This window comes from Microtus oregoni, unplaced genomic scaffold (assembly GCF_018167655.1).
Source record: "Microtus oregoni isolate MIOR12 unplaced genomic scaffold, Mior012 000071F_ref0000514, whole genome shotgun sequence".
In the NCBI taxonomy this organism is placed as follows: Eukaryota; Metazoa; Chordata; class Mammalia; order Rodentia; family Cricetidae; genus Microtus; species Microtus oregoni.
Window position 1 is genome coordinate 1,641,748 of NW_024543978.1, and position 18,527 is coordinate 1,660,274.

General features: G+C 54.5%; 1 protein-coding gene and 1 pseudogene across 1 annotated transcript in view; both read left to right on the forward strand.

The window, feature by feature from the left end:
• The first annotated feature begins 646 nt into the window (after positions 1–646).
• On the forward strand, positions 647–741 carry LOC121440912 (annotated as a pseudogene).
• A 12,520-nt stretch (positions 742–13,261) lies between these two features.
• The window catches only part of Lama5 (laminin subunit alpha 5), a 50,140-nt gene continuing 44,874 nt past the window's right edge, over positions 13,262–18,527 (forward strand). The window contains exons 1-2 of the mRNA XM_041641698.1: positions 13,262–13,582; positions 17,515–17,667. Coding sequence (XP_041497632.1) covers positions 13,262–13,582; positions 17,515–17,667 — 474 coding nt within the window. The remainder of the gene's footprint in view (positions 13,583–17,514; positions 17,668–18,527) is intronic.

Genomic DNA, 18,527 nt, shown 5'->3' on the forward strand with positions numbered 1-18,527 from the left:
GATATCTGATGTCCTACCAGTGGCTCGGAGTCCAACTTGGCCACCTCTTTCAGTATGGCATTTAGATGTTCCCACTTGCCTTAAGGCCTCTCCTGCAAGAAGAGGAAGCTGTTAACTCTGGTCTCCCAGATTTGACCCCCATATTTACATAGATAGTGTAGAAGTGTCTCGGAGAGCCCCATTAATTTGTTTCTTTCTTTTTTTTTAAAAGATTTTATTTATTTATTATGTATACAACATTCTGCCTCCATGTATGCCCACATGCCAGAAGAGGGCGCCAGATCTCATTACAGATGGTTGTGAGCCACCATGTGGTTGCTGGGAATTGAACTCAGGACCTCTGGAAGAGCAGCCACTGAGCCATCTCTCCAGCCCCCATTAATTTGTTTCTTGAGATAGGGTTTTTCTGCGTAGCTTTGGAGCCTATCCTGAAACTCACTCTGTAGACCAGGATGGCCTCAAACTCACAGAGATCTACCTGCCCCTACCTCCTGAGTGCTGGGATTGAAGGCATGTGCCACTACCACCCAGCCAAATTAATTATTTTAATTAAAATAATTAATTAACCTTGAAATCAAATAACAGCCAGTTTCTAGTCAGCCTTGTTCTGGTGGCCAAAAGTTAATAAAAATATACGTAGATTGTAGCATTCATTTCAGCACATATACTAAAATTGGAATGATATAAAGATTAGTATCCCCTGAAGGATGCCACGCAATTTCTGAAGAGTTCCATATTTTTTCCTCCAAGGTCTCTGCTTCAGTTCCTGCCTTGAGTTCCTGCCTTGGTTTCTCTGATGATGGACTATAACCTGTAAGCCAAATAAACCCTTTCCTCCCCACACCTCCTGCAACATAAACTGTAGCAACTAGCCTACTACAACCAAAAAAACAGATTGCTGAGCTATGCTGGAGATGCTGTCAAGGCATAGCTGAACTGCTGAGCCCTAACAACATGGATTGGGAAAATAGATTGGCAATTAGCACAATTTTAGCTGGAAAGGTGGAGTCTGTGTACATGGGGAGGACAGTGTCGTGTGTTTATTCCAAACAGTATTGCTCCACATGGGACTGTTATCATGATGGTTCTCACTAATGAAGGAGTCAAAAATGTAGGAATAGATGATCCTTTTGCCAACTTAGTGGAACAGTGGTTTGGAAAATGGAATAGTGACCTCAGCTTTAGCATCTATAATTATAATAGTTGGAGTTGTGATTCCAGTGTTCGAGGTCTATTCCCAAGGGTTATAGGGACAGCTAGTGCCAAACGATACCCACACAGCCCTTCCCATCATCAGATGCCCGGGGAAGAAAGGTCTGGTGCCTCTTAACAGAATCTGAAGAAGCGAATATATAACAAAACGGGTGGGGGTTTGCGGAAGATTTCACCTTTTTTATCAAACAAGTTGAGTGGTCAAATACCTCTGTCCTTCCAGATCTTCGCTGTTCTGTTAAGGACGGCATGTTTGTTTAGCCAGATATAATCTGCCTCTTGGAATGTCCATACGTCTGACACCCTGACTCATTGCCACAACTTCCTGGAATAGTTATCTGTTAAAATTTACCCCTTCAGGCTGGAGGGATGTCTCAGCAGTTAAAAGCACTGGCTGCTCTTCCAGAGGACCTGAGTTTGGTTCTTAGCACCCACATGGTGGCCACAACAGTCTTTAACTCCAGTTCCACTGACCTCTCTGGCTTGCATGGACACCACACATGCATATGGCTTGCAGACATACATACAGGCAAAACATGTATACACATAAAACAATAGTTTCAAAAACATTTAAAAACACCCATCCCTTATCTCTGTATCTTTTCTATTTTCTTTGTTGCTAGTTTTCCAACTGACCAATCAGGTGTAAACTGTGAGGTTGATTCAGCCAATGAGAAAGAGCCAAGTCCCCCTTGAGTTAGGGATAAAGGCTGATACCATTGGGGCTGGTTATGCTTAGTTTCCGGCTTTGACAGCTACACACCCTTCTGTGAAAAAGCAAAGTTCTGCTTTGTCAAACCACCTTTATTTCATTGATTGATTGATTTTTGGTTTTTCTTGTTTTTTGTTGTTTTTTTTTTTTTTTTTTTTTTTTTTTTGCTTTTTAGAGACAGGGTTTCCCTGTGTAATAGTCCTAGCTGTCCTGGAACTAGCTCTTGTAGACCAGGCTGCCCTTGAACTCACAAAGATTCTCCTCCCTCTGCCTCCGGAGTGCTGGGATTAAAGGTGTGTGCCACCACTGCTCAGCTTTTTTTCTTTCTTTTCTTTTTTTGATTTTTGGTTTTTCATAACAGTGTTTCTCTGTGTAGCCCTAGCTGTCCTGGAATTCACTTTGTAGACCAGATTGGCCTTGAATTCACAGAGATCCACCTGCCTCTGCCTCCTGGGATTAAGGGCATGCGCCACCACACCTGGCTTTTATTTTGGTTTTTGAGATAGGCTTTCTCTGTGTAAAAGCCCTGGCTATCCAGGAACTTGGTCTTCACCTGACACTGCCTTGGACTCAGAAATCTGCTTTCTTTTGCCTCCCAAGTCCTGGGATTAAAGGTGTACACCAACATGCCAGTTTTTAAAGCATGTTAATTTGAGTGGCAGTTTCTCGGTTTGTCCTGTCTCTAACAGCAGTATTCTGGGTGTGTAGGCCCATGTGGCATCTTGACCCCCGCCTGACAGTGGGGATAATTCCTGTGAAGGTTACAAGAGAAACATTTGTGTTGTGATCTTTACGGTTTAGGTTTTTTCTGCTATTTTTTCTTTTTTTTAACCTTTATTTTTATGTGTTTTGTGTTCTGTGTTTACGTGTTTTGTCTGTGTGTATGCACAGGTGCATGTAGTGCCTGCAGAGACCAGGAGAAGGCACCAGATCCCCTGAAAACAGGTACTGACAGCTGTGAGCCATCATGTGGGTGCTGGAACTTGAACCTGGGTCCTCTGGAAGAGCAACCAGTGCTCTTAACTGCTGGGTCATTTCTCCGGTGCCCTGTTTTTTGTCTTGTTTTGTTTCTGTGAGAGGTGGCTAGACATCCAAGAGCCAACATTCCATAAACACCCCCAATCTGTGAAACTTTTCTGTACACACCTGTTTGCTCAATCCTGAACATCTCTGAGACTCCACCCTTCCCATGTGCTCACCATGAATTAACCAGCTGAGGTAGATTGTGAGGTCAAGCGCCTACCAATGAAATGAGGCAGTCACCACCTGCCTCAGCATTAAAACTAAGTGAGCTCTCTGCCCCAGCGTGGTTGTCAGCGAGGTTCAGCTTGTGTTTCACCATTACTGCAAAAAGCGCCTCACTTTCTCTGTGTGTCATTGCGCCTCCCGGAGAACAGTCTTTTCTAACAGTCCTGAGAAAATAGACAGATCCCATTTTACAAACGCGGAAAACAAAGCTGAGTGGGAGGAAGTCAGTCTTATAGAGTCAGAATCCAGGAGCCTATGGCTCAGGCACGCACTGCTCAGCCTGGAGCAGTGTTAACAGGGGATTCAGAATTGCCTGGGTGTACCGCAGAGGGAAGCGCCCGCTCCCCCAGGGCCATCCCATCAAAGAGTAACTGTCATCTGGGTGTGGTGGAGGCTGCCAAGACAAACCTGAGGCCAAGGTTTGCAGTGGAAAGAGAGAGAATCCAAATTCCTGCCCAGGCAAGTTGCTGGGCTTGACTCCCTCAGCCTGGCGCCGTAGCTCCTGGACGCTCTACCCCACCAGCTTTACAGTCTCTCTGGAATGTTCTTAGAACCCAAGGAAAAACTGCAGGAGAGTCAAGGCCCTGTGGGAAGGTTCAGAACTCTCCTCTTCTGTGCCCCTGCAGCAGGGAAGGAAGGCAGCTCAGCAGGGTTGAAGTCTATCCTGAGCTCCTGGCGACAGTGGGCTGAGCTTTCCAGCTAGCCTTCTGAGTGTGTAGGAAGGCAGGGACCCTGGATGCACTCTACGTCTGGCTAGCCACTGAAGTCTGAGCTGGCTGTGCCACTGCAGCCAAAGTTGTGCACTGCAGGGGCCATCATTCAGGTCCATGAAGGCATCCATCTGAGAAACCCCCTTGCTCCGCTCCCAGCATCTCCACTGCCTTATGTTCCTCCTTGGCCTGCTGTTTCCTGTGAGCACTTTGCCTACTCCCTTTGTGGAAACCTCGTGGCCACAAAACCAATGGGCAGTGTTCTTCACTGTATAATAAAGCCTGGACACTCCCTGCCCTGTCCGGCCCTGTCCTGCCCCAGGCCCAGCCACGAAGAGCCTCCGGGCCCACTCCTACTTCCCCATCTGCCTGGCCTGGGCTCTGTGCAGCCCCTGCTGTCTGGCCAGCGTCCCTAGTTCCAATTCCAGGGTACCGGAATCGTAGTTCCCATCACTCTGGGTATTTGTTCAGTTCAAGTATGGACAAGTACCTGTTTGTCCCAGCCTGAGAGGGGCAGGGCAGGGCAGGTGGCAGTTCAAGAGAGTCCCAGAGGTTTCCCACAGGACAGTGACAATATGGGAGACATTTGTGTTTCTCAACACTAGGGACAAGGACAAGGGCTCTTTGGTAGAGGCCATGGTGGCTGCTCATAACCACATGGGTACAGGCCACTCCCTATGGACTGTGACAATCTAAACAGTCAGCAGTGCCTACAGGACAGGTTTTGTTTTCATTTGGGGGTGCTGGGGATGGGACTTGGGGGCACTCTGCATTCTGGGTCAACACTTACCATGGAGTTAAAACCATAGCCCATAGTGGGTTGTTGGGGGGTTTAAAGAGCTATGGTCCCAAAAAGGAGCTACATGGCTGGTGTGGTGAGGGAGGCCTCTTAGAGGAGTGGACTCAGTTTCCAAGTGAGCAGACCTGAGCTGGTCTTGTCCCTCCCACCATAAAGACGGGGAGAATGCTGGTGCCACTGTGTACAGAGACAGGTTCCCAGTGGTGCCAGGCCTAGGGGAATTCCAGAAAGAGGCCCACTGCATTCCTCTACCTGGGTGGGCAGGGGCGGGGACTCTGCGCATTCCTGGTAGAGAGAGGGGCCCACAACCTGCGCCAGCATCAGCAGGGACCCAGATAACCTCTACCCAGGCTCAGCTTGGTGGACTTGGGTTGGGCCTGACTGAGGACAGCAGGGGTCCTGCCAAACCTAGAGGACTGGAAAGAGGTCAGTCTATTAGGTCGGGGCTTTTCCAGCCTGGTGGGCAGGGTGGAACAGAAGCATGTAGGTTGGGGAGGAACACAGTGTCACTGGTATCTGGGGTCAAATGTCCACCGGCATCGGTCACAGGTGGCCTCTGCTACAGTCTGTCCTGGGAACCGGTTTCTAGAGGTGTTGTGATTCCAGGTGACAGTGTCCCATCGGACCATACACAGGCCTGCTGAGGCCAGGAAGTGGCCCCTGGCTCCATGCACAGAGGTGTCTCCGGGACTGGGTCAGAGGGCCCAAGGCAGATGATGACCAAGGTGGGAACACACAATTCACACTGTGTCCAGTGGGTCCAGGGGTCACGTCTCGCCTGACAACACAGCAAGACTGGGGAGAGCTGGGATCCAAGCCGCTAGGAGTCTGGGTCCTCCTGTCAGGAGATGGCACAGCGGCTCTCCCTCCCACCCTTAGCAGGACTGTTGCTGGGGTCCCAAGAGAAAGCCCAGAGAGGACAGGCACAGCCCCTCAGCTCCCTACGGAGAACGCTACTTACAGCACCACCTCCTCCCACACACGCGTCCTCAGCAAGCAGGAGCCTGCGAGTCTTCGCGTGTTTACATTCCCTGGAAATGTATCTCCACTCAAGAGTCATAGGACAAATATTTTGCTAATGTTGAAACTTGGGGCAAACAGAGACCTGGAGCAGAGCCTCCATCTTAGTTCCCCCCCACTTTCACGTAGGTAGGAGCATAGCTACTTTCCAGGTGTGACCTTCATGTTCCCGGATAGCCTGGCCTGAACTGAAGGCTGCCCAGCCTAGCCAGGAGCGGCCTGCAGGCCTTACAGGATCTCGCTGTGGTAACAGCTCCCACATCAAGGAACTTGAGCTGGGCACCACAAGTTCCTTCTGAACTTTCTGCCCACATGGGACTTTCCTAGCCGTCTGCTATCTATCAGTCTGGGGTGACAGCCAATGTTAGGATAGTAGCTGGGTATCTATCACTTCGTAATTTGAAGCGCTGTAGACCCCAAGAAGACATGCACCAGGTCTCCTGTATATGGGACGGGATGGAGCTTTTCCAGCCAGATTCCAGACTCCACAGGACCCTGGGCTGGTGGTGGTTCTACTTAAGACAGGACAGGAGGGCCCATAGCTCTTACTTCCTGGGTTCCCATGGTATCTCTCTCCAGTATGCGAGCTGGGCATCCTGGGTCCACTGCGAACCTAAACATGGGTGCAGTCCTTAAGGCCTTCTAGTGCAGGTGATGGCCCAGCTGCTGCCAGAAGTCTATGTGGCCACGGTTGCCAGGACGTAGCCCTGCCTCCACTGACTGACATCCTGATCAGCCCCAGGCACCTGCCTTGCCCTCAGGGTCCCCCATCGGCTCCAAGACCAGATTCAGTCACTGATCTTGCACAATGGAGCCTCCCTTTGAGACCCAGGAGGGCTAAGGCCGCAGCATGTTCTGAGCTGTCCACATCCAGCCTTGGACAGCCTCTTGAAAGAGTTGGCCCTCCAGGTCGGTGGAAGAACAAGTCTTTCTCTCATCCTACAGGAACCTCCTTCCGGTGCTAGTCATGGCTGGCAGTCACTGGGCCACCTCCACCTCTCAGCTGTGGGGCCTGTAGACTTGGATGCACAGCACCCTGTGGCTGGCTCCATGAGTCAAGGGTCTGTACTTACTTCTAGAGTTGCCACCGGCCTGCCAACGTGGCTGCACCTCGGCTGTGTGTGCACTCAATCCCCTCACACTATTTAATCACTCATGGCTCTGCTCAGGGGCCACAGCGCAAAGACCACCCCTGTAGGCCTCAGGTGGCAAAGATGATGTCTGAGCACCGAGTCCTTAGCCCGCTTGGCCTCAGGTGGCAAAGATGATGTCTGAGCACCGAGTCCTTAGCCCGCTGGGCCTGTCTCTCTGCTCAGCCTCCAGCACGTGGCACAGGAAGGGGCTGGCCTCCGGCTCAGTGTGAGAGCCATGGTGGACTGGACCTTGGGTCACGTGGCCACTTGGATCCAGCAGTGACTCAGCACTGGGCTTAAGTGTGCAGAACCATCCCACCTCACGGGCTCTTGTGTGCGGAGCTGAGTGACTCAGAGTCATTAATTCTTTGCTGATACTGTTTTGATTTTTTTTGGGGGGGGTGGGGTGGGTGGGGTAGGGTCGAGACAGGGTTTCTCTGTGTAGCCTTGACTGTCCTGGAACTTACTCTGTAGACCAGGCTGGCCTCCAACTCAGAGATCCGCATGTATCTGTCTCCATGGTACTGGGATTAAAAGCCTGTACCTCCACAGTCTGGCTACTGTTTTGATTTTTAATGGAGACATATAAAGTGTTTATTATCAAGAAAAGCCCCCACATTCTTCTTGGATATACCCATGACTCAGTCACTGTGACCAGTGGTCTCGGTGTGCTAACCTTACGCAAAAGGTCTCCCAAAGTGTTCCTCGGTCATCCCATATCTTCATGGAGCCATGACTCAGTCCCTGTGACCAGTGGTCTCGGCATGCTAGCCTTGCGCAAAAGGTCTCCCAGAGTGTTCCTCGGTCATCCCATAATCCCATATCTCGTGGAGCTTACCATCCAGGCGGTGGTCAGAGTTTGGCTGTGTTTATTAGCCTCCATGTCACTTCTAACGGCAGTCACACAGACTGTTAGCTGCTGCCCGTTGATGCTGGTGTTAGTTCTCACAAACCGTGCTGCAGTTTCCCGGGGTGGGGGTGGGGGGCTTCGGTGAAAGGACAGCAGCAGCAGCAGCAGCCGCCACCTCCGGGGACAGCACACTCCTCCCTGAGCTGGGGCAGTGCAGCACTTCCGTGGTGGAGGAGGAAGGATGGGAAGCTACCTTGCTGTGTAAGGATCCCATGTCCCATGATCCTCATGAATGAGAACCAGGCCCAGTGCCACCTGGCAGTGTGAGGCAGGATCTTGGTGCCCTGGAGCGACTAGCCCCTAAAGTAGCCTCAAGCCACTGCAATATCACAAATAAGATGTTGAGTAAGGGAGCATGGGGTGGGGGGTGCTCTGGGTGCCTTGGGGTGGGCTCGGGGGGAGGGAGTAATGTCAGGGCACAGCTTCTGAGGACAGTGAGGAGGGGTTCCCAGGAGGCAGGTGGAAGAGACTTGGGGGCAGGATAGGGGCACTTGCAGGTCTGAGAAGCTTCTGGAAACTCAGCCCTATGGCAGCTGCAGAACGGGGGCCTGTCAGCTTGGGGGTCCAGGGTATGGTCCACTGTCCAGCCCAGTCCTGTCAGGACCATTCCAGACCTTGCTGCTGAGTTTGGAAGGTCTGGGATGGCACTGACCAGAGGATGAGAGAGAGAAACACAGAGGCAAAAACAGAGAGACAGAAACTGTAATAAAAAGACACAGAGAGAAGCAGAAATAAAGATGGAGGTAGAGACAGAGAGGCAGAAAGCAGCCTGAGAGGAATGAGGAGGGTTAGGAGAGATGAGGGTGGGCAGAGGGGCTGCTCTCGGCGAAGAGTGGGGCTGCTGGGCCCAGGCGAAGAACTGTCTGGTGGGTATGTGTAGGGTAAGCAGACCTCTAGTTCTGTTTCTGCCAGTGCGGAAAACCTGGCCCAGTTTGAGTTTAAGGACCCCATACGTCCATACTCCCGAAGCTCCCCTGCTGGGCTGTGGCCAGAAGGCCCGTGGGAAGCAGCCCGACCATCCAGAAAGCCTTTCCCTGCAGCATGCAGGCTCTGCCCCAGGGCCTTCCCTCAGGAGAACATTCCTTCTGAGCTGAAGGCCTCCTGGCCATATAAGGCTGCCTGTGGGCACCTCTCACAGGCCCTCACTGCCCCCCCCTCCACCTGACCCATGGGAGCCAGTTTGACCAGCCAGGGTAGGGAGGGGCCTGTTGGAGCACTGGGCAGCCTTGGGGCAGAGCACAGCATCCCTGCAGTGCCAGTCTCCCACTGTTCCCAGAGCTCCTCTTGCTCTCTCTCTAGAGGCTTGCCCTCTCAGGGTACTATCTAGGAGGTGATGGGGATGGAGTAGAGAAGGCAAGATGGATCCCAAACGCTGTATCTCTCAGCAGCAAGGTGCCTGGAGGTACGCAGATGCTTTCTCTCCCACATAGTTCCTAGGAGCTGATTCACCGTAGAAGGACAGTTCTTTTTATTTGTTGGCACCCGGGGTCCCCAGGCCTATCCCTTTTAGGAAGCTGGTGGGCCTAGAATGACCTGACATTTGTCTCCTAGGCGAACGGCTGGTCCCCTTGTGAGCTGTCAGGTAGAGGAGATGTCTGGCCTGGATGCAGTGTGTCTCACCTGTAGTACGCTCCAGCAGGGAGGCTTCTGGGGAGGTCCATCCTTCCGGTTCCTGACCCCGCCCCCCAGGCGTGGAAGTGGACAAGAAAATAATTGGGGTGTAGTGACGAGGGGTCTCCCTGGGAACATAGATCTTCCTTCAAACTTCTACAAGTTTTCTTTGAAAACAATCTGGGCTCAGGGCAGGGGAACCTAGAAGTTGGACTATTACTTATTGGGATCTAGGCACCTCATCCTGTCCACTAGTGATCTGAATCCAACCCTTAAATAAACTCACTAAGGCTGGGGGAGCATCCAAGTTGGACCCTGAATTCTTGAGCATCACATTGACCTCTGCATGGAAGCCTCCCTAGGTTGTATACCTGTTATAAGTGTTCCTCTCTCTTCAGGACATCCAGCTAAAGTTACGTCTTCATCTGACCTGTGGAGAAGAGAAGCTGGGTAGGGAGAGGAACCTTGAGGAGCCCTGTGTAGTGCTTGGGGCCTGAGCCACCATTATACTCTCTCCTGACACACCCCACCTATCAGGCCCCCACCCTTGGCTCAGTGCCTGCAGAGGTGATGGACTGCTTGGACCTTAGGTTCTCCTGTGGAAACAAGACAGTATACTACGTGCAGGTATACATATATTTTCATGGAACCATGGCTTGAAGGTTCTAAAGAACCATGAGGGGAGACATCCCTGCCTGAAGAACAGCCAGGAACTGTCTCCGGGTCCTGTCTCAGACCCCCCTTATGGGTGCAGGAGCCAGGAGACTTTTGGGAGGTTGCCCTTGGGACAGGGTTCTCCGAACTTGGGGGAGGGGTCTCTGAGGCTACCACAACTGCCCACCCCCAGATCACCAAGCTCCCCAGCTCTAGGCTGGGTTCACAGTGCACAGTGCTGACGGAGGTTCACCATGTGCTACTCTGCTAAGCAGTGGTCAACAGAGGCCAGATGCTGTCCTTTGGGTTTACGACATCCTGATGTCAGCTTCTCAGGGCTGTGATTCTTTTTGGCATCTGCCCAACCTGAATCTTTGGAGGACAGAGCTGGATCTTGCTGACAGCAGCTGCCAGAGTCAGCCCTGCTGCTGGCTCCTGGCTGCCCGCCATGGGCAGGGATAGAGGTTCCCCCACTGGCTCCCTGAAAGGGCCTCAGAGCAGCCCTGAGAAAGGGAATGTGGCTTCCATACTGGTTTTTCTCCAAAGCCTGTCCCTGTGGAGGCACAGAACTGGACCCTCTTTTAAGCTGTGAGGTGGTGAGAGTCAACTCTCTGGGAAGGTATGACAGCCAGCCAAAGATGGACCCTAGTGACATGCTTGAGTGTAAACAAGGGGCACCCTCTTGTCCTCTGGGTGATTCCCCAGGGGCTCCCATGGTGGGCGTCTGGAGCTGAGGCAGATGACTCATTGTCTGGCTGTTTCCAACAGCTGTCCCCAGGTTGGGTGGCTCAGGGGCTGATGTGTACCCCTAGGGTGTCATTGGAATAAGACAAATATGCCAGACTTCTTCCTCCACAAGCTGCAGCTGACCCCTCTGCTTCCCCCTGAGCCTGGGCCTCTCAAGGCCAGCTTCCTTCAGGCCAGACAGGCACCCTCTTCTGTAGGTGCTCAACAGAACCCTCTGGTGATGTCTGGGCTGACAGAAGAAAGGAGTCAGCCCTGGGGACTGGTGCCCAAAAGATCCCAAAAGGCACGCCTGAGAACAGAAGTAACTGATTTAATTCTTTCTCTCTTTAAAAGTTCAAACTATTGACTGCCTCCATCCATGAGGAAGAAAATTGACTGGGTTGCTTATGATTTAGAGGAAATTGAAGATCCTGGCCCACTGTAGTGAAGACTGGGATCCGGTCAGGAGGGAATGGGGGTAGGCGTGAGTACAGAGGGGAGTGGGCCGAGGAAACCACCTCGTGGGATATCTCCTCCTGCTCCGTTTCCCAGCTCCAGCTGCTCCCTCCTGGCGCAGGCACACCAGCTGCTACAGAGTAGGGGTAGAGTGTGGATACCTTGCCAGTCCTGTACCACAATGCCCTGTGCCCACATCACCCGCCCCTCTCTACCGGCCACCAGTTGCTCTCGGGGCAGCTGTCTGCTGGGAAGTAGCTAGCTTGGGGTTAACCCTCTGGTTGCTGGCTGCTGGGCTGAGTCAGCACATTCTCAGGCATTTGCCCCTCTCTTCCACTGGTCAGTCTTCTGGGACCAATCCCAAGTACATCTGGCCTGGCCACTAGGGGGCTCAGAGGAGTATTGGCACAACCTTTGCCCTTTAGCTCCTCAAGAAATCCACATGAAGTCAGCAGGCTATCAAGCCCTGCGGGCAGACACTTTAATACTTTATCTTTCAGCCTCAGGCTGTTTGGACCCCCAGTTGTCAAAGGGGATTGGGGTTGGAACAGCTTCCTGATGAGCATGGTGGGGCCTCCAGGCAGTAGGAGGGTGGGGCCAGTCCTCTGGGAACCTGCTACTGACCCAGCTGTGCCTCACACGGGGCCATAAATCTGCTCCTGAGCCTACTCTACCGAATTCCAGATTCCTCCCGGTCTCCCGCCCTCCCTGGACCAGCCCCTCCCCCACACCAAGCCTTTACAGCGAAGGGAAGCCGCTGCCTAGCCCTCCCCCAGGTGGGAAACTGAGAGGGAGGTTGTAGAAGAATTCCGGGGAAGAAAAGGTGGAAGGATCCAGGGAGGCCAGCTTGTCTCAGTCGAATTGACCTGTTTTCAACGGAGGCAGGGAGCCACCCAGCCCCTTGGGGTTTAAGATTTGTAGGAGGCTGGGGACAGCCAGGAAGACGTGAGGGTGGCGCAACCTTTCCTAACAACTACGGGTCAGGACCCGGCCAGGACACTACATCAGGAACCCACTCGGACCCTTGGGACATTATCCAGAATCCCAGGAAGATGGGAGCCCTACCCTCAAAGTGGCCTGGCGAGGAGACTAGGGGGAGCTGCTAGCCCTGCTGCTGTATCCCACTCCTACCCGCTTGGCACTTTCCTGGAGAAGCGTTTGGCCCTACGATCCAAGGGGTGAAGACACAGAGGCTCTGGCTGAAGTGAGGTCCACAATTATCTAAGCTCAGCCTCTAGGGCCCTTGATTCTTGCAGCATGGACTCAGCACTGTACCCCCCAAACACAGGAGCTAGAGGCACAGCTTGCTTCAGAGATGGGTAACCAAAGTCTCAGACTGGCACCTACAGGGCAATGAGCGTCCCTGGAAATGCCCTATGGGCGGGCACCTGTGTCATTCATTCGCTCCTGTCCTGATCGATTCCTTATTGCAGAGGATTTTTAGCCAATACGGGTAGACGGGTCTCAATCAGCCCCGACAATGGAGGAAGCTGGGGGTCCCCTCCTGTCTAGTCTTTTCCCGACCATTTGCAGATCATATCCCCTCTGGGCCCCCACCCACGGCCACACACAGGTTATACAAACACCAACAGAGAAGGAAGAAACAGGATAGGGCAATGGGGAGGCGCCAGGTGGCTGAGACCTGTTTGAAGTTAGGGAAACAAAAAGGGAGCCTCTGGGCGGGTAGAGGCAGGCCCGTATTGCTGGGGTTCCGAGCATCCAGGTTAAAGGCAAGTTGGGGGGGTCTTCCTAAGGATCGAAGCCTCGACCTGGGAGAGAGGAAAGGCTCAGTAGCTTCAAGTTCCCACGGTCTGGCCGGGGGCCAGCAGGTGCCCCTTCCGGGACGCTGGTCTGGCCGGGGTCCGAAGGGTTAAGGTCCCCAGGCCGCCCCCTCCCTCGTGCCCTTCCCCAACCCCCTCCTCGGGGCACAGGACTCGGGCGCCAGGGCGGGCCGAGGCGGGGCCTGACGTCCTCGGACAGGCGGAGTCAGCCGGGCCGGCCGCTCCAAACTAGACTCGCTAGGCTCCTGCGGCGCGCGCTGTCCCTAGAGCCGCTGTCCCCAGCAGGAAGATGGCGAAGCGCAGAGGGCGGCTGTGCGCGGGGTGCGCACCGCGCGCCTGTGACCCCCGGAGCCCCGTGCTGCCTCCGCCGCCGCTCCTCCTGCTGCTGCTGGCTGGGCTGGCGCTGCGGGGCGAGGCGCGGACTCCCGGGGGCGATGGCTTCAGTCTGCACCCGCCCTACTTCAACCTGGCGGAGGGCGCCCGCATCACCGCGTCCGCGACCTGCGGCGAGGAGGCCCCGGCGCGCAGTGCCTCACGCCCCACCGAGGATCTCTACTGCAAGTTGGTTGGGGGTCCGGTGGCTGGCGGGGATCCCAACCAGACCATCCAGGTGAGCACGGGGCGGAGGAGCTGGTTACACCATCCTGCGGTTCCTACTCCAGATCCTGAACCCAGCCGACTCCTAGGGCTCCCCGAGCCGGGTGTGTGTGTGTGTGGGGGGGGGGAGTCTAAGTACCGACTCTCCCATCATGACCCCCGGTCCCACGTTTTCATGGATCAAGAAGGACGCCTAACGCAGCCACCGAAACTCGTGCAGAAACTGCACGTGCCTCTGGAAGAGCCAATGAAGTGTCTGGGTCGCGGACCAAGGGCCCCAGGGGCCGGTGAAGCTCGGGTGGGGGGGTTGACCTAGGCAGGAGGGGACCGGTGAGCAGTCCCTGGCGGCCCTGAGTCCCGGATCCCTGAGTGGGCGGGACTTGGCCAGGGTGTCCGCTGACTGTGAGGAGGGGGCGGGAGCTCCTTCTTCTCCCGGGACAGGCTGGAACCTGTTGGTCGCCCGGATGGGGACGACGGTGTGAGCGCGGAAGCCGCGCCGGCGCTCTTTCTTCGGGTGTTGGGTCTCACTGTCCCAGCCAAGAGTTGAAGCTTCTCTGCTTGAGATCTGGGAACTCCGGAGGGAGGTGGGAGAGCGCAGGCAGGCTAAGCTTTAACTGAGCCGGGAACACCTGTGGGCCATCAGGGGCAGCCCCCTGCCCGGCAGGTGCTTGTCGTTGGGCTTCAGTCTCCCAGGAGATAGGATTCTGTGCCTAGAGACTCCCCGGAGGCCCGGCGTTCATGCTGAACCTGCAGGTGGGCTAAGTAGTCCCTTTGCAGGACCCCTGCCTCACTTTAGGGTGTTAGGAGAGTTCGGAGCCCTAAGGGACCTACTTCCACCTTCCTGGAAGGAGGCTGAGGAGGCGGAAAGTGGATGGAAATAAGATCGTCGGGGTGGAGAAAGGGGAGGAATGAAGGAGCTTACTTCTGTTGACTGCTTACCTGACCATCACCCTTCGTGCTGCCCACTTAGCCCACCCTTGAGCCTCCAAGGTGTGTGTGGGGGAGCTGAGAAGGGCCAGGCTCCCCCATGCTCTGGCTTCTAAGTCTGAGAGTAAGAACGTGTTTGGGCCATTAGAGGCAGGGAAACTGAGACCTGGAAAATTACAAGCACCTGTTTTTTGAAACAGGAGCTATCTGAGGTGAACAGTTGGAAGTGGGGGTGCCTCTTGGCCTGTGTGGTCCCCTGGGTATAGTGTCTGGGAGCTGGCTCTCAAGAGGGGGCCCAGTCGGGACCTTCAGACCTGACCCAGAGGGACTAACAGGACTCCCAAGAATGAGAACTGAAGTCCATGTCTACACCCCACACGGTGGTTCCTGGCTCTACCTGTGCACAGGGCCTTCTCAAAGGGCTCCTGGCTTAGATGGAGGTGATTACCTCTGCATAGTGGTAAAGGCCCAGCCAGGTGGTCAGAGGTTGAGCCCCTCTCTGCCGCACCTCCTTGGTGAGAAAGTAAAAGTAACCGCTGCTTTGCCAAGGGCCCACTATCTAAGGGGTTAGCCTGAACACCCAACCTCACAGCATGGCCCCAGGGAGTCAGGGACTCTTTATGACAAGAAGAGGGACTGGGTATCCCAGGTAGGAGCCTGAGTGACTCCCACAGGGCCTCTGGGCAAGGTGGGGTGTGGGTTGGCATTCCTACCCTTCTAGGGTTAGGTGGGCATCAGAAGAACTCTGCTGGCCTCCACTCAGGGCAATTGGTGACTCACTGGAAGGGAAATTCCTAATCAGCCCCTATGCTTCCTAGTTCTGTTCCTGGCAGGACCCTCTGCAGCAGAGGGATGAAGGAAGCCTGGTTTCCCAGCCCTGTCTGCTCTCAGCCAAGATCAGCGGGGGAAGTCCAGCTACCAAGGGTGCTTGTGGCTTGCTGCTCAGTAAATAGCTGGTTGGGAACACTCAGTGCTACTTCCTGACTCTCAAGACCCTCTCTACTGCCTAAACTTCTGGGAAACTGGCGACCCACCTGCATCCTTGAGCCTGGGCCTGTCTTCTGGAGTCCATGTGGTCTGGACGAGAGGAAGCCTCTCTATGAGGCCTGCCCACCCCATCCTGCTTGGTACCCACGGGGGCAGGGTCCTATCAGTGAATGCCTTGGTCCCCTGTTCCATCCTGTGGCTCTGAGAGCAGTTAGGGGATCATTGGTGAGGTTGACAGGCAGGCTCCCCATAGTCCTGACCCCTCTATGAGGCAACTGTGGGTGGCAGAGTACAAAGGTGTGTCCAACACCAAAGAGCTCTCGGCCCCAGTGGGACCATCCAGATAGTTGGTGTGGGGGGAAAAATACAGTAGGCAGTGTCTGGCAGGGGGCAGGCCAGCTTCTTGGGTGGTCCAGAACAATGCCTTGGGGTTGACATCTAAACCAAGATCAGAACAGCAAGTGCCAACGCCCCTATAGGCTGCCAGGCAGGAGCTCCTCAGAGGTCAACACCTGGGGTTCTGGGAACCATACACAACCTTAGGAATGGGCAGACAAGGTGGAAGTCCAGAGCTAGCTGGACTTGGGTGGGGGCTGGAGGCTCTGTTGCCACTGAGACCTCCGAATTGGGGCAGGCTTCTTCGGAAAGAAGTCCTGTACCCCATGCTCAGTCTGGGAGGAGTGGGGTCACTTTCTGGGCCACCGTCAGTGTCGAGTCTCCAGGGCTGCCTTTGTGTAGGTTTCCTTGTGGAGTTGGGGGGCAGAGGGGGTTCTCCTGGCCTGGAGCCATAGCTCCTCCCTCACCTAGCAGGACAGCAGGCTAGGACTTTGCTGGGACTTCCTAGCAGTGGCTGGGCTGCGACTGAAGCAGCTGCCAGGCCCTGTGTGTGATCTGCTCATGGCGGTGGCAACATTATCCCTACCCTGCAGATGGGAACACTGAGGCTCCCAGGGCATCTTGACTTGGCTTTGTCCCAGACCTCAGATGCAGCAGTTGGGAGCCCCAGGTCTCTCCTGCCACTGCCCACATCTTTGCATTCTGCCAGAGCCCCCCACAAGATGGATGCAGACAGCTTAACTCCTGTCTGGAGATCCAACCTAGAAGTACTGGACATGCTGGGGTGGGGCCTTCAGGCACAGGTGGGGGGGCATCTGACTCCCCCATGAACCCTCTTCCCCAGATGATTCCTCTTCCTAATAGCTCTTTCTTTCTTACTCTTACACACATGCTTGTGCACACACACAGACTCACACAGACACATACACGAACACACACACACACGGACCGCATGCACATGTGCACACACACACAGACACACACGCATATGTGCACACACACACAGACACACACGCACATGTGCACACACAGATGCACAAGGCACACACATACAGATACATACAGACATATACCACAGACACACACACTATCCCTTTGTGGGATTCCTTGCAGGGAGAGTGGTAGTGTGGTTGTCGGTGGGGGTGAAGGGTGTCTCACCTGCTCTCATCTCTCTTGCTCTTTGGCTGAGTCAATCCCCCAGAGCCTTTCCCATAGCCAGCCCTCGGCCAGAGCATACTCCTTTTACCTAGAATGCCTCTGACGCTGCCTTCCCATGGAGGCTTGCCTTGATTTTCCTCACCTAAAGCAGGTGTCTCCTCACACTCCGGTTTTCGGGCTGGAGAGATGGCTCAGTGGTTAAGAGCACTGATTGCTCTTCCAGAGGACCTGGGTTCAATTCCCAGCACCCACAAGGCAGCTCACAACTGTCTGTGTCTCCAGTTCCAAGGGACCTGACACCCTAACACCAAATGCACATAAAAATAAAATTAAATAAATTTGGGGGGAGGGGAAGCTGGTTTTCCTGTAATGTGAGCCATACCTCCTGAACCGATTTAGTAACTGAAAGTTGAGGATGGGAAGGTTGAGGACTGAGACCAGTTTGGGGGACCCAGGGTTCCTATGGCAGGATGGTGGGTCTAGAGGAGAGAAGGGTGCTTAACCCTTCTTGGTCACCTGGCCATCTTCTCCCTGCAGGGCCAGTACTGTGACATCTGTACAGCTGCCAACAGTAACAAGGCACACCCTGTGAGCAACGCGATCGATGGCACCGAGCGCTGGTGGCAGAGCCCACCCCTGTCCCGTGGCCTGGAGTACAATGAGGTCAACGTCACGCTGGACCTGGGCCAGGTAGGGTTCATTTTTGTCTGTGCCTCTCCAGCCACCAAGCTAGCCTTGGGCACAAGACAATGGGATTGGTGAGGTCATCATCCGGGGAGGCAGAGCCTGGAACAGGGCTGCTGGGAGCAGGGCCAGCACAGGCAGAGGGGACTGAAAGGAGCACCGGCAAAGGGCACGCCAGAGTTGGTGCTGGCGGGGCACAGGAAGGCCTGGCAGCCCTGCCTTAGGGCCCCTCGTGCCCTCTGCATCGCCTTGGTGTTTAAGGAATTCCTGATGGAGATGGGAGGGGCGCAGGAATGTGGAGGGAGCCTGGTAGAAGTGGACATTCCTGAGATACCTGTGTGGTGGTGACCACCTTTAGGTCAGAGGGTCAATGACTGAACACAGGCTGGCCACTCTGAACCCTCATAGGCCTCCAGGCTCCTGTGCAGGCAGGAGGGTAGATCAGGCTGTTTCTCAGCGATGAGCAAGCTACCCCAAGGTGAACAGGACCTGGGGACTCTGGTGTCACTCCAGGACTGGCTCACACTCACAAAACTCTGTTCTGGAATCCTGGCTTATGGGAGTACTGGCCATATTGAGGCTCCCTGGGACCTAGGTAAGGGTATATAGATGAACTAGGCTTGGTGGGCCTGGGGCCGGGGCCGGCTATGGGTTTCATCCTACAGACTTGCCATCCTTCCAGTCCAACACAGCTGGCTTCTGCTTCTTCCTGGGTCTCTGTGCCTGCCGCAGCCTGAGGTGTGGGCAGAGTAGGGTGTTATCACAGACGGGCTGAGGGACAGGCCTGGACACAAGTCCCTGCTTCCCCACTTGGTATCCCATGACAGGCACCTGGAGAGCAGACCGGGTCTCAGCGAGTAGTCTAG